The sequence below is a fragment of the Lucilia sericata genome, unplaced genomic scaffold, assembly GCF_015586225.1.
Source record: "Lucilia sericata isolate MDLA Ls3-8-SP2 unplaced genomic scaffold, ASM1558622v1 Contig000060F_arrow, whole genome shotgun sequence".
NCBI classification, from domain to species: Eukaryota; Metazoa; Arthropoda; class Insecta; order Diptera; family Calliphoridae; genus Lucilia; species Lucilia sericata.
In genome coordinates, this window is record NW_023994095.1 from 232,902 (window position 1) to 249,957 (window position 17,056).

Sequence of the window (17,056 nt, forward strand, 5' to 3'; positions counted from 1 at the left end):
AATTGATATCCATTAAATTGTTCTAAATCATATAAGTAGAAGTTTATCGGTTGTATTCATAAAAAGTTAATTTAGGTTTATTAAACATTATTAAGCAAAATCCACGAAAATGGTATTCATAAACGTCAAATAGCTTAAAATACCTTCAATAAACCAATGACAAATAGAAAAAATTTATTGTACGCTCGACCCTACTTTAAGCCAACAATAAGTTGAATTCTTACAAATTTTGTCTCTGATTAAGCTTTTTTCATTAATTTTAGGTTGAAGACGAAAACTAATCATGTTTTATTCTGAAATGAAATCTAAAAATTGTAATTTTAACGTTTACAAATTTGTAAATAAAATTCCAGATAAATTTTAAAAGTTTCTATTTTGGTGAAAAAACTAAAATCTAGGCATTATTGGATTAATAGATGAATATTTGACAGTATTCCAGTTGGTTAGTACTATTTTTGGCAATTTGGAAATGTCCGCCTGTCAATCAAATCATGGCCACAATCATTTTATTTGTCTTTTTCATAGTTTATTCGCTAAATATAAAGCCATGAAGTAATTAAGAGTGTAAATTATATTGATTAGTGTTCTATCAATGCAAAATATCTTCTCCGGCAATAAAATGTAGTCTTTTATCAAAGAAATTTATCAGTATTTGCAAAAATTTATTAAAAATTGCTATAAAAATAAGTAAAAATAACAAAATGTGCAAAGTGATGTTTATTTTGTCACAAAATATTCGTTATTCGAATACTTTTAATTATAATTAAAAATATATATGTTATATTCATTCATCTGAACTAAATATATATTTATTGTAGCCATGTATACATTTATTTTTCTTAAAAGTTCGTTCTTATTTTCAAAAATGTGTTATAACCACAAATATAAAATTAAGAAAACCGACTCAACGAATATTTTATCCTAATTGTTCGCAACACTAACACAGATAATGGCAGCCAAATTGTACAGTGCTGCCAAGTTAAACAATAAACAGCACAATAGTTAATGTAGGTTTATTATTTGTTTATGAATACCACAATTTTATTAATGGCTTTTAAGTCTAAAGTGTACTTTAACTATTGTGTGATTTAAATCTAAAATAAGCATTTTTTATGAATACAACTGTATAGTTTTTATTAAAATATACAAAAATTAGGTATATCAAGGATCTCACCCCTCCTCACCATGAATAAAAAAGGCTGGAATAACTTTATTGCTAATTTTTAGGCAATCATTAGTCCGAAGATTATAGATTAGCTCGAATTATTCGGCATAATCGGTGGGAAAATAAATTTTTTGAGACATTTATTTTTAAACTTAGGAGATGGACGTTTTGTCAAGCCTAAAAGAGTCATATTGTCAACACTATTAAAACATAAATGTATTGCAAGGAAAGAATTGCTCTTAACTTTACTGTATGTTGTATTTTGGATTCATTTAAAAAAGTCTCCAGAATTGGCGGCCTTCGGCCGGCGCAGGGATTTTAAACTTTGGTGTATGGAATACCGGCTTCGCTATATCAAGTCTTTTCATAATAAATGGACTATATGTAATCCCTGGACTTTATGCCACTTTTCTCATGGATATTGAGACTCTTATGAAAGTGTAATAACCTCCATGGACACTATGAACCTGTTTGGTTTACCATAACGTCCATGACAAGCCACCATAAAATAAAGTTGTTCTTTCCAGTGATATTCAATGGTAAATATACAAATTATTTCCAACAAACATATTTTTATACCCACCATCAAAAAAGATGAGGGGTATATTGATTTTGTCATTCCGTTTGTAACACATCGAAATATTGGTCAGAGACCCACAAAAGTATATATATTCTGGGTCCTCATTAAATTCTAAGACGATCTACCCATGTCTGTCCGTCCGTCCGTCCGTCCGTCTGTCTGTCTGTCTGTCTGTCTGTCTGTCTGTTGAAAGCACGATAGAGTCCGAATGGAAAGAGCTAGAGGCTTGAAATTTCACATAAATATTTCTTATAGGTAAGGTTTGTTTGGTATTGAAAATGGGCAATATCGGTCCACGTTTTCGGATAGCCCCCATACAAGTGGCCCCTAGAAAAGCAGCTTTAACAGCCATAACTTGTTTAAAAATACGAATATAGCGATGAAATTCGACATAAGTAAGTTTCTTGTGATCCAAAATCACTGTGCAAAATTTTATGAGGATCGGTCCATAATTGACCCTACCCCCCATATAAGGTCCCCTTCAGAAAATTACTTTAACGCTCATTACTGGCTTAAAAATACTAGTATATAGAAGAAATTCAACATAAGTAAGTTTCATACGAGTCAAAATCTATCTAAAAAATTTTATGAGGATCGGTCCATGATTGAACCTACCCCCCATATAAGGTCCCCTTCAGAAAATTACTGCAACGCTCATTAATGGTTTAAAAATACGAGTGTAGCGATGAAATTCGACACAAATAAATTTAATACGAACCAAATTCTGTCTACCAAATTTTATGAGGATCGACCCATAATTGACCTACCCCCTATATAAGGTCCCCTTCAGAAAATTACTTTAACGCTTATAACTGGCCTAAAAATACGAATATATAGATGAAATTAGACATAAGTAAGTTTCATTCGAGTCAAACGAGGTTTGATGGTGGGTATATAAGATTCGGCATAGCCGAATATAACACTCTTACTTGTTTAATTTAAGTAAATGTGTATAACTTAACTTTAAAATTTTTTTTACAAGAAACTGACAGACTACTCCATAATATTCAATTTAACATATATTTTTTCAAAAAAATTTACTATAAAAATAAGGATATTAAAATTTTAAAGGACATTTTTTTTCTGTTTTTTATTATTTATTTTAAAAATATTTCATTCGTAAGAATATTGTTATTCTCCTCTTTCATTCGATACCCATATTGACCTACAAGACCAAACCAAATTTTAGCTAAATATAATTATACTTACTCTTCCTTTCAAACTTTAAAGTCCTTTTAAAGGAAGAAACGATCAGAAAATTAAAAACAAAAAATGTAGTATAACTATATTAAATATGTAGTTTCGAACGTATATGGTCTGGCTCATGTGTGCAACGATTTTTCCCAATTTGTTGTACGGTGTAATAGAATGAAACCATAAAGTGTTATATATAATTGTAAAGCTAAAGGGCCCTTCACACGGTCACACTTTACGTACGACAAGTCTAATGAAAAAGTAAAATGAAATTCCATTCGTATGACAAAAAAGAGAATAAAGTCGTATGATTTATATTTTTTGTGTTTACACGATTGGTATAAAACAATAACAAAGTAAGATGGAACAGCTGTTTCACTTTTTTTGTATGTGTTTACATAAAAATACATCCCTGATCTAATGCGACTTGCTTGTTTTTTGAATCATTTAAAAAAATGAAGAGAACCATAGGACTGTCAAATTTTCCATCCGTATTTTCTCTCAATGTGTGATGGTTTCATTACATATTGCGTTTAGACGATCCCATCCGTTCTCTTCTACACAAAATTTTGACAGATCATATACATATATTACTTGTGTGCTCGTGTGAAGGGGGCTTAATTACGCGTATGCTGATGTACATATTAAGTAAATATAGCTAGCAGAAAACCTGGGACAATATAGAGTTTAAAATGTTAAAATAAAATTAAAAATATAACTAATTTCGAAAAACGGAAAAAAAAACATTTCAGTGAAATTGTATGAGGTTGATAATGTAATAAATTCAATTAATTACGTTATATAATTCTATGTAAAAATTTGAAAAACTTAATAGGTGTATAAAAATATCCTCCAAGAATGTTTGCGCTCATATGCAGTGCAATAAATTCAAGATAATTTCTGAGTATATTAAACCATGTTTCCTGGGCAGGAAGATACCGGTGACACACAGAGTTAAGTACTTAGGTGTAATCTTTGACCGGAAATTAAGATGGAGGCACCACATAGAGGAAAGGATAAACAAGGCACATCGGCACTGGAGCTATAGGCATGAAATGGCGCCTCAGTCCTACTAGGAGACAAAGTGGGCCTGGGGTTTTATAATGAAGTCCCAGAAACAGAAATATACCACCGTTTACCTAATCACAACACTAGCTTCCAGGCAGAAGTCCAAAAATAAATATTTTATTTCAAAAAAAAAAAAAAAAACAAGTCAAGCTAGTAGCGTGTTATATTTGTCTAAACCGAATCTGAAACATGTACCCACCATCAAATCAAATGTCGTAAAGATAAAGTATATTTTGGAAGGATGCCCTATACATGTGTGCTTATGTATATGTACATACTTGATCATTAGATTAATATAAACGTAAGGGGAATTTTGATAAATAAAAAACTTTTTGGTGTCGAATTCAATCATTACACGGAAATTTTAAAGCCAGTTATGAGCGTCTTTCCCATTTTCAAAACCCAAAACATCTATCAATAATAATTATTTGTGTAAAATTTCAGCCCTCTAGCTTTTTCCATTCGGATCATGTTTTCAACAGACACGCAGACGGACACGGCTAGATAGGGTTAGCTTAAAAATACTGAAAATGTAATGAAATAATCAATATTTCATCCTCAAAGATTGAAAGATTTTGAAAATTGATTGTTTGAAGAGCTAGTTTAATAGGATTCCGTTTTACGTTCAGTTAACCAATAAATAGCAGGAAACATTTGATCCCTAAAAAACAAATTTCAAACGACATATGTACATACACCGACATACACCTAAAACGCAAACGGCCCTATATAACATTTTTAAAATTTTACAGGAGAAGCAAAAAACTATTTAAATTGAAAAGTTTCTATCAACGCGATTTATTTGTAGTAAATAAACAAATTGTTTAATAGTGAAACCTATCATTTGTTATGATAGTAGACAATGGCGTATATAAAAATGGATAAATGGGACTTTTTACCTTTAATATTTAAATGTTTTTGTAGATAGGGCCTTTTGTTTTTTGTCAATAAAATCTATAATTTTGGTCGAAGGAGTCCAATATTTGGTGTGGGCATTTGTTTTGATATAATACATTAGAATCAACAATAAAATCGATATTGAATTTTTGGTTAGTTAGGGTCGTTTGCGTTTAAGGGTGACACATTTCTTCCAATTGTATTCATTGCTTCTAAAGCAGTCAAGAGCAGAATTTCGATTCGAATGCTCGCGTGTATAGGCCTGAAAATTCTGCTGACGCTTCGTTGGCACACGGACACAATGAGCTTGCGTGTTTGGTGTCTCTGTGTTTAAGTCAACGATGTCCATTTCATAGCACAATTGTATTTTTTGGTATACACAATTTTTCTTTCAGTGCAGTTTTCTTTCGCTCACCAATACAACTACAGTTTTAGTTTTGGACATCACTGGTTTAAGTGAAATTTAAACTTGTTTGTTGTTTTGATGTTGCGAAATTTTTCAATGCATGTTATGTTCTATTTTAATACACATAGCAAAAAACATTGAAAAAATGAAAGAGAATTATAAAGTTTTAGAGATAATATTTATTATTTATAAAAATATTTAGATTTTCATGAAATTACATTTTATTTTTCCACGCTTTATTGAAATAATTTATTAATGTATGTTTATGTTAATTTGCACGCAAAATATTTTATTTTGTTTATGAACAACTTTTTACAGTGTACTAATACTAATACTAAATGTTGACTAGAGTACGGTTCTCTGCTGCTTAATACACACAATAAATACTTGATAGTATGTGTGCCCACCACTGTTCTAAAGTGACGTTCTTATCGGTGTTGCCAATAATTATCGTTACTACCATAGAAAAGGTATACATAGAAATGAATCTGAGTATCACAAAACCTATGTCTGCTGTCAAAAACCTAAGTCATGAGAATGTATTAGTTAAAAAATATGCATATAACCCAACATAAACTTTATCGTTTAAAAAGTTTTTATATTTTAGTTGACCAATGTAAGAAAGATCTTCACTAAAAATTATTCTTAATTTTAAATAAACTCTTTGTGTTTGCTGGGTTGGGCCAATATTGACACTTGAAAATAATATTAAAAAAAATAAAAACAATTGAAAAATTTGTTTTTTCCTGAAAATGTTTTAAAGCTAGTAACACTTGCGTCGATGTATTGATGTAGTCCGTCCATAAATTATCCTATTGAATTTTTTGTAAGCGGTACATGATATACAAGAATAGGCTCTTTATGAAATTCGACTCAACAAATTTTATATATACGAAAATTTGACTACATTCATCAATTAAGCAAACATCAATTTCTTGAACATAACTTCTACATTAAAAACTACTATATAACTTATTGCAACTTTCTCGCAATGTAGTAGGGTATGATGTATTCGGAAACATTTTGTACTTTCATATTTTTGTTATTTTATGTAAACAAAAAATAAAAATACTCATACAAGTGTATTAAATTCACACAGAACCTGTACATGTGAGAGAGTAATACTTCTTACTCTCAGTAACAGTTCTATTTATTTTTCTATGGTTTATAGTTTTTTAAACGAAAAAATGCATTAGACTCATGAAATCCAAAGTTATCGTAAAATTTAATGCTTTATCGAATAAAAACTATAACATTGGTTTTTATTATACTAATGTGTTTTTTGCTGTTTTGTGAAAAAATAATAAAACACAAAACATCAAAATATGCACAAAAGGAGTAAAATATGCTCTAATAATTCGAAAAATGCTATAAAAGCCAAATCATGCTAAATTATGAAATTGGACTGAAACGTCCATGAGTCCATACGACGCACCACAAAAAATTGCATTTGCACATTTTGAATTCCCTGTTCATCATGGTAATTATTATAATATGTACCATATAGGGATGCCAAACGGGACTGGCTTTTATATTTCGGGATCCCGGGATTTCGGGATTTTACGGTAATTCGGGATTACATAAATTTAATTATTTTATACATGAAAATCTTAAATCTACATGTTTGTAAAGAAAATTGTTTAATCTTATGGAAATTAATCGACAGAAGATTAATTTAAATTAAAGCAATCCAATTAATTCCAATTCTTAAATAAAAACTTTTAGAATATCATAATTTCATAAATTTGGTAACTACATACATACTTCCTAAATAAAAACAAGCAGGAAGGTATAGTCGGACATGGTCGACTATATGACACCTACACTATGGGTATATTTTAAAAATTATTTATTTTTCATAAAAAATTTGTTGAATTTTACCTTAATTTCGATGTATTTAAGCAATTTATTGATGAAAAATTAAATTTCTAAAAGAGGCTTTATATGGGAGCTAGGGTCAAATATGGGCCGATCCTCAAAAAATTGGGAAGAGGGATGTAATTTTATATAATGGTTTGTTATGCTGAATGTCATCGTGATACTAATGGTTATAAGTAAATTTTTGGACGTTTAAGATATTTTTAAAGGGGGTTCGTATGGGGGCTAGGGTCAAACGACGGCCGACTCAGAAAGTGATTCTGAGTCGATCAGTATACTTTAAGGTTGATGTAGGACCAATATTTTTATACGTTACATATATATATTTTAAAAATGAATTTCATCAAATAGCTGATTGTAATGTATTGATATTAATATTGGCATCAAATTGATTTTCAGAAGAGGTCCTTTTACGATTTCTTGTGTTAATTTTGGTGCAAATTTGCGGCCTAAATAGAATGAGACTATAGACAAAGAATGTGTATACTTTTTGGGTCTACGACGAAATGAAAAAATAAATTTGTATGTACTATATATGGTATAATACCACTTTAAAAAATGAAAGGTTCAAAATGTACAAGATTGGCTGTGCTGAATATAATTCTGCATAAGTCAAAAATAAACTGAGATCGTAAATTTCAAGCGAATTGAATAAAATTATGGCTCTTAAAAGAATTAAAAAAAAATTAGTAACAAATCCCGGGATTCATTTTGAAAAATCCCGGGATTTGGTATATCCTAATCCTGAAAAAATACCGGGATTTATTTTGCAAGTCACGGGATTCGGGATTTTCTAATCCCGAAAAATCCCGGGATTTTTGGGATCGAGATTTCGGGATTGGCATCCCTAGTACCATAAGACCATATAATGTGAACCTTGAAGTCATTTTAAGGAGGCAGAACTTATGTTTAGTCGAATTTTATACATACCTATATGCTAATGAGATCTAAATTGCTATTCGGATGGTTAAAATGGGCTAAGTATTTTTGTGAGTTTTAGTCAACTGCTACATATTTATGTATATTAGAGAGTCCCGTGGACCACTTTTTAGGAGGAATACCTCTAAAACAATGCGTTTCAATGTACTAAATACGAAAAAAATTTGAAAAGGTCATCAGTTGCCCACCGGCGTAATTTTGAGTTTGTTGCGGGAAAAATAATTAAAATTTTTGTTAGTGCATATAAATTCTGAAATGGATTGAACCAAATGCCAAATTATTTTTTATATATTTTTCTGCATGAGCTAAAAATACGACAATTTTGTCACCCATCGAAAAAAAAGCGACAAGAACATGCCTTTTGTAGACCAAAAATATTCTACAAAAATTTTTAAATTATTTTTCCCATAATCAGCTCAAACTTACGGATTGAGACCAATTTCGAAGACATCAAAAATATGTTATTTTTCAAATATTATACAGTGGTCAGAATTTTCAATCGCTGGTAGGAAACTGAGTAGAATTCCAAAAAAATATTTTTTTATATTTCTCTTGTTCAGTACCAAAGAATAAATAAGAAATGAAACAGTTGTCAAAAGTACCTAAGTCTACTGTCATCCGGTACCTAACTCTAAGAATGTATTAGTAGATTTCTCAAGTCAACATAGTTGCAAAAAATCGTATTGAAAAATATTGAAAAAAAAATATTACATTTCAATTTATACTTTGAAAGGTTTCTTAAGATATTTTCCACATATTTTATCTACAAACATTTTATAAACACGTCATACATTTGTACATTTGTTTTTTAATCTTTAATATTGAAAAAATAAATTATTTATTTGAAATATCTTTTTCGTTTACCATACGAAAATTTACAACATTGTTTTTTTTTAGTTTTAATTTCAACCAACAAAAATTCAATGTCAAAAAATAAAAAATATTTTTTTTCGTTTGTAAAAAATATATTATTTTCGGGCTATTAAATGTGTTTAAATTGTGCAAAAAAATTATAAAATATAATGTTAAGTGATAAAAAATATTTCAAAGTGCTATTATCCTCAAATTTTCGCGAAAAAGTTTTGAAGTTTGGAGAGAGAATAAAATTTTTACATATGTGTTGGATTTACACAGTACTCGTCTGTGAGAAGAGCGTAATGTTATTGTTGTAAAAAAATGACAGCGTTTCACTTCCCAGTTGGAAAAATGATCGTAGACGACATTGTCTTCGACGATTCATGCAAGACATTTTCGAATTTGTCCCCTATCGCTGAAGTTGGCTAAACGACAATGTGTAAGAAATCTTTGTTAACGACAAGATTAGCGACAAAGACCTGTTCGTTGTCGTCTTTTAAATCCTATTAAAGACGAGATGAGCGACTGTGTCTTTAATATATTCTCCTATAAACGATGTCAAAGACATGAAGTAAGACAACGCCTTCAAAATAGTCCTGTATCAAACAGAAATAATGAAAAGATGGGCGACAAGGTCTAGAATATTGTCATTTAACTTACTCTGTTGACGACTATATGATCGATAAATTCTTAAGCGTTGTCTTCTGGGCTTTTTTTATGAAGACACCATAGAAGACAATCGGCTGTATTTATAAAAACTTATTTTAGGTTTATTAAACAATTTTAGGCAAAATTCAGGAAAATCGTATTTATAAACGTGAAATAGCTTAAAACACCTTCAATAAACCATTGACAATTAGAAGAATTTTATTGTAGGCTCGACCCTTCTTTAAGCCAACAATAACTTGATTTTTAACAATTTTTTTTCAGATAAAGATTTTTCCGGTAATTTTAGGTTGATTGCGAAAAGTAATTACGGTTTCTTTTAATATAAAATCTAAAAATTCTAATTTTAACGTTTACAAATTTGTAAATAAAATCCCAGAAAATTTTTAAACGATTATATTTTGAGGAAAAAACTCAAATCTAGGCATTATTGGATTAATGCATGAATATTTGACAATATTCCAATTGTCCAGCACTATTTTTAGGCAATTTGGAAATGCCCGTCTGTCAACCAAATGATGGACAAAATCATTTGATTTGGCTTTTTCAAAGTTTGTTGGTTAAATATAATGCCATAAAGTAATTAACCATGTAAATTATATTGATTAGTGTTATACTAATGCAAAATATATTCGCCGGCATTAAAATTAGTCAAATATCAAAGAAATTTATCAATATTTGCAAAAATTTATCAAAAATTACAAGCAAAATAAGTACAAATAAGAAAATGTGTCATAGTGATGTATATTTTGTCGCAAAATATCCGTTATTCGGATACTTTTAATAATAATTAGAAATTATATGTTATATTTATACATCTGAACTAAATAGACATTTCTTAAAGCCATATATATATTTATTTTTCTTAAAAGTTTGTTTTTATTGTCAAAAATCTATTATAAACAAAAATATGAAATTAAGAAAACCGAATCAACGAATATTTTATCCTAATTGTACGCAACACTAACACATAAAATGACAGCCATATTGTACAGTGCTGCCAACTTAAACATAAATCAGCACAATAGTTAATATACGTTTATTATTTGTTTATGAATATCACAATTTTATTAATGGTTTTTAAGGCTAAAGTGTGCTTTAACTATTGAGTGCATTAAAAGCAAAATAAGATTTTTTTATAAATACAAGCGAATGTCTTTAAAATCGTCATCTATATAAGCTATTGAGAGAATAAACTCGTATATACTTCTCTCTATTAATTATATTACTGACAGTTTAAGACAGTGATGCCAAGTGTAGGGATTTTTCCCTTTTTGTAGGGATTTTTTTAAAAAATTTCACGTGTAGGGAAAAGGGGAAAGATTTCTTACTATTGTCAAGTTGTAGGGATTTTTTCAATTTCATAGTTTTTATCAACTAAAAATATACTCTTTCATGTATTAAACTTTAAAATTAAAAATGAAATCAATTTTAAGTGTATCGTTAGTAAAAATTCCGCTCGTAATTTCTACAATATGTGTACCTATTAGGGTGATCGAGTCGATTTTTCAACCGGTTTTAAAACCGGTTTTTTCTGCATTACCAGTGTCGGTTTTTTCTTAATGCTGATTTTTCGAATATCGAATAATCCGGTTTTTTCACTTTTTAAAAACCGGTTTCGAATACTTTTATTTGCTTTGTATTCAAACATTATTTAAATGAAATTTTTAAGTAAATCATAATACAGCCCGTCTAAATTTTAAAAATATTCGAGTCGAGGAACTAGCGTATATTTTTCTAAAGCTCCTTTGGTTAAACATTTTTGATTTTCCTAATTAATTAAAAAAAATTATTTGTAAAATTGATAACTATTTGATAAAATTTTATCAATCTTAAGATTATATTCCAATTATAATAATTAATTTACGGCTGAAATTTTATGGAAGTGTTGGAATGCCTATGCAAATTTTCTAAACAGGGCTTTTAGAATAAGCTAGGATTACATAGTACTTTATGTTTAACAGAAGTGTCCCACTTTTTTCCTAATTTTTTTTTATAACCTACACCACTTTAGTGGGGAGGGTATATTGGATTTGTGCTGATGTTTGTAACATACAAAAATATTCGTCCTAGACCCACCTTAAAGTATACCAATCGGCTTAGAGTCGATTAAGCTATGTCCGTCCGTCTGGCTGTCCATGTAAACCTTGTGCGCAAGGTACAGGTCGCAATTTTCACGATAAGTGGATGAAATTTGGCACGCACGTTTTATTTGACCCAAGGAAGCCTATTGAAAATGGTTAAAATCGGTCCATTATTTCACCTAGCCCCCATAGAACAGAACCCCCCGAAAAGGGCTTCTGAGCTCATAATTATGTAAAATATACAGATATATCTATAAAATATGGCACAACTAAGTTTTATAGAAGTCTTGATGACCCTGCCAAATTCCATAAAGATCGGGCCCCATTTGACCCTAGCTCCCATACAAAGTCCCCTTCAGAAAATTACTTGAATGTCCAAAATTAACTTATAAACACAAATATCGCGATGAAATTCAGCACAATAAAATATTATATAAATATATTCACAAAATTTTATCGAGCTTGGTCCATATTTGCCCCTAGTCCCCATATAAAGCCTCTTTCAGAAAATTAGTTTTTCATCCATAAATTGCTTAAATGTATCGGAACAAGGGAATATTGAAGATAAATGCTTTATTATGAAAAATAAATCACATTTAATATTCATAACTGGTGTAGGGTATCATATGGTCGGCCACGCCCGACTATGCTTTCTTACTTGTTTATTTTAAAGAAATAATGTAAATCAGACGACTAGATCTAAAGTTCTAATCTTTTAAACTGTTCGGGCCATGTTTTATTAATCAAATTTAAACATAAACATTATTTTTTTCAAATTAAAATATATTTTTTTATATATAATGAAAAACCGGTTAACCGGTTTTTTCTGAATTTGAAAAATATCAACCGGTTTTTTTTAAATGTCAACTATTCGAACTATTCGAAAACCGGTTTTTGGAAAATTCGAATAATCGATCACCCTAGTACCTATCGCTACAAGCCTGGCATAATCCAAAATTCGGGTTTCTTGAACTGAGGTCTAAAAAACATGCGACATACTAAAATCTTTCATATAGATTTATCAAATTTCTAATATGTCTATTATTTTCGATGTGAAAACGATTTTTTGTGAACGTAAAAACTAAAACCCACGTTTTCGTGAATATTAGATAACTAAAAATTGAATTTCAATTTATATGAGAAACATATTAAACTCAACTATCTGAATTTGGATTTTTAAAATCCCTTGATTTGTTTAAAAGTTATCAAAGAAAATAGTTAAATGTCATTAAATATTCTTACCCTTTTTTCTTGAAACTACTTTTTTGGATTATGCCAATCCTGTAGGGCGATATATTCTGACTCCTTATAGATAGAGTAGTCGGGGGCTTAATGCAGTAACTCAGGATTGAAAAAAATAATTTCATGTTCTGAAAATTTATAAAAGTAAACCGCAAAAAGTAAACGCAAAAGTAAACCTTATTTAAAATAATTATATTAAATTTTATTAAATTTTTTGTTGGGGGCACATAAAATAAATTTTTAACATCGAATCGTGATGCTGCCATAAATCTCTCAATTGTCTTGTTTTTTTTAATCTTAACTGAAGAGTCAGGGTTGGAAGATTTGTATGATGTAAAATTGAAAGTAAAAATTTAAATTCTAGAAACTTCATTCCTAAAAATTAAACAAAAAAAAACATATATATATGTATATTATAAAACAGCTAATATTTTAGTTTTTTATGTTATTTGTGTATTTTTTTAAGATAAACTTGGAAAAAATGGAAAAAAGTAGTGTAGGGAAAAATGTAGGGAAAATAAAAAGTGGGTGTAGGGAAAAAAGGGATTTTTTCTCATAAGCGTAGGGATTTCTGAAAAAAATCTCCTGGCATCACTGGTTTAAGATAATATGTCTTCAACGATGTCTTTTAAATAACTCTATTGACGACAGTATGAGCGACTAATCTTAAATATTTTCTTCTAACAAATACACACGATGATGATATGAGCGACAATGTCTTGGATGTTGTCTTATATTGGACTATACTGACGGCAAGATGAGCGACATTGTCTTGCAAGTTGTCCCCTATTTAATTCTATTTGATGAGAGTCAATGTTTCTATGCAGTGTGATTGCAAAAAAAAAAATGTAAAATAACTGCCATTTGAAAAAAGGGCAAAATAAAAAAGTAAAAACTCATTTGAGTGCGAACAGTTGCATAAGTAAGAGTGTTTTAAAGTGTTTAAAAGTGAAATTAAAAGTGTTATCAAAATATATTTAATTTAATAATAAATACGGAAATGTACTCAAAGCTTTATATGGTGAGTATTTTTAAGACATATTACTTGGCAATAAAAAAACATATCTATAACTTTTTAAAATTCATATTTTTTAAACAGAATCCGCAAAAAAAGAGGGATATACCTATGAGGAATTTATAAAAGATTTAAGAGGTATCTTTCGTAGAATCAAGAATACTTACAATAAGGAAAAAGCTAGACAATACAATAAAGAAAATTTAAATAATTCTCAATAACACTTTTTATAACAATTAATATGTTTTTAAAAATGTATTCAAATGAAATAAATATTGTTTTTGAATTAAATGTGATATTTTAAAATATTTTTATTCAACTTAAAACATTTTCTTTTAAAAAATAAAGTGAACGACAAAGCTTAGGACATTGTCACTCATGTAATCGTTGACGCCAAAGTGAATGATACTATCATCAATATAGTCGTTAATTACAAAGCTGAGGACATTTTCGCCCATATAATCGTTGACGGCAAAGTGGACGATATTGTCGCTAATTTAGTCGTTAACGACAAAGCCCATATAATCGTTGACGACAAAGTGGATGATCTTGTCGCCCATATAATCGTTCACGACAAAGTGGATGATATTGTGGCTTATATAGTCGTTGATGATAAAATGGTGGAATTAATCTATATTTTTGGGTGAAGGACAAACTGAGCGACATTGTCTCTCATCTAGTCGTCCACGATTTTCGCGACACTTGTTCGAAAATGTCTTTGACGATTTGTTCCGGCTGTCCTACATTTGTTTTCCAGGACTTTACATTGTCGTGTACCCATCGTTGAGGATGTCTTAAAGACAAGCCCAACTGGGTTGTTTATTCTTTGTTCAGTACATTAATACGCAACGATTGAGAGGTATTCCTACAAGAAATTCTTAAAAACGCTGTTCTCGGGACACTCTAATGTATATATTAATATTAAAAGGGACACGAAAAAATATTTGAAACTTACTTGAATCCATTGAAAAATCGTATGCACAGAAACATTAGATAATACGGTGCTATTGATGACAGTAAACCGCAAATTCCATCTGCTATTAAAGTTGCAATAAGTACAATTTTTCTCCCTTTGGTGTCGGCCAAACATCCCCAAAAATATGAACCTAGAAGCATTCCAAGCATGGGTGAAGCAGACAGCCATCCTTTATCTTGAGATGTCATTTGAAAGTCGCATGTCGCTGATGGAAGAACAAATGATAATATGGTTACACCAATAGCAGTATTTAAGTAAATTAGGCCACATATTGTCAGCAAAAGCAAATGAAACTTTCCAAATCCAGTTAAAACTAGAGCATTTTCATAATCACTTGATAAGTTTTCCAGGAAATCGAGACCTTAAAAGATTTAAATAAAAACAAATAGATTATAGGAAACAACTAAATACATATATGTATATTTATGTAAGGATGTATATTGTAGGCATTCATATGTATTTGAAAACGTGCTAAGACAACTATGAACATCAAGTTTTGTAAGGTTTGAAAATCGTTAGTAAACAAATATTATTATGGTAAGGGAATTTGTTATAAACCCACTAAAGCTTAATAACCCAGCAAAATCTCTACTTACCCGGTAAATAGGCAAGTAATATAGGAGCAAAGTGTACGTACTTACTTTTTGGGTGAATAACTACTTATTTTTGTTCGACGATGACCAAAAAATAAGTGGTTAAAAATGTGCTTACCCGACTTTCCTGGATTTCAAACAGGCTTTACAGTTATTTTCTGTGATTATTAGTCTGTTCTCTAACTCAATGCTCCTTTTACAAGTTACTTTATCGTGCTATTTTATTCAAAAAACTTCTAATATTGACCAGGGTTAGAATCATTAAGTAATTCTTTTTTAAACATACGCGCTACTAATTGGCTACTAATCCTATTTAAAAATATTAATTAATGTTATTGATAACGACCACACATTACCAAGTAATATATGAAATAACTACATTACTCATTAACAAAATTTGAATATATTTTGCTGAGAACTAATATTTAATGCTATAAATGATATTTTATACAAGAAATTAATATCGATTCCTAAAAGCATCTATGTACAATAAAACTTTTTTCACGTCGAACATGGAAAAAATTCCAAATTCATTACAGTTTAGATTTTACCAAGGTTCAAAGTTCACATTTTTTAGATTTTTTTTTTTCAACAAGCATTAAATTTGTCATCGTATATTTTCTAAACTATTTATCCGATTTAAATTGGTTTTGTCCCCAATTGTTTAAAAATTTAAAATTTATTTTTGTGTTCATCAAGAAATAAAACTGTAAATATTGAAAATGATGTGGATTATTTTACTAAAAGTTTATTTACTTGGAATCCCCTCATTATCCCAATCTGAAATTTGTATATTTTGTTGAGAACACTATAAGCAATTTTATGTGAAGAAATAAAGAAAATGGAAGGAACCTTTTTTAAGATATCCTTGACTAAAGGACGTCATTTAAAAACATCTTTATTTTCAAACTATAACATTATAACAAAAGTATTGTTAAACTACAAGACATAGGCTTAAATTATTGACTAAATTTCATTATCCCAATCTGAAATTTGTATATTTTGTTGAGAACACTATAAGCAATTTTATGTGAAGAAATAAAGAAAATGGAAGGAACCTTTTTTAAGATATCCTTGACTAAAGGACGTCATTTAAAAACATCCTTATTTTCAAACTATAACATTATAACAAAAGTATTGTTAAACTACAAGACATGGGCTTAAATTATTGACTAAAACGATTATAATCGGATAGATAGTTAAAAAATACGCACTTATAACCCATTTACACTACAGCGAAACCTGAGATTTCGAGCAAATCTAGTTGGTTTTTACTACTACTCAAAATCTAGTAAAAATGGAAATGCAGAAATGTTTTTTGCCAAATTGTACTAAAAAATACAACGCTGCAGAAGAAACAAATAAAAAAGTATAGTCGGGCGTGGCCGACCTAAATCAGTCATGAGTATATCTAAAATGTGTGTTATTTTTCATAATAAAGCATTTAGGTTGAATTTTTCGTTAATTTCGATATATTTTTGATGAAAAAAATATTTTC

General features: G+C 29.4%; 1 protein-coding gene across 8 annotated transcripts in view; it reads right to left on the reverse strand.

The window, feature by feature from the left end:
* Positions 1–17,056, reverse strand: part of LOC119616163 (synaptic vesicle glycoprotein 2B-like) — a 98,593-nt gene that overhangs the window by 56,279 nt on the left and 25,258 nt on the right. For all 8 annotated transcript variants that reach the window (XM_037972439.1, XM_037972437.1, XM_037972438.1 and 5 more), the window contains exon 3: positions 14,945–15,326. In XM_037972439.1, coding sequence (XP_037828367.1) covers positions 14,945–15,326 — 382 coding nt within the window. The remainder of the gene's footprint in view (positions 1–14,944; positions 15,327–17,056) is intronic.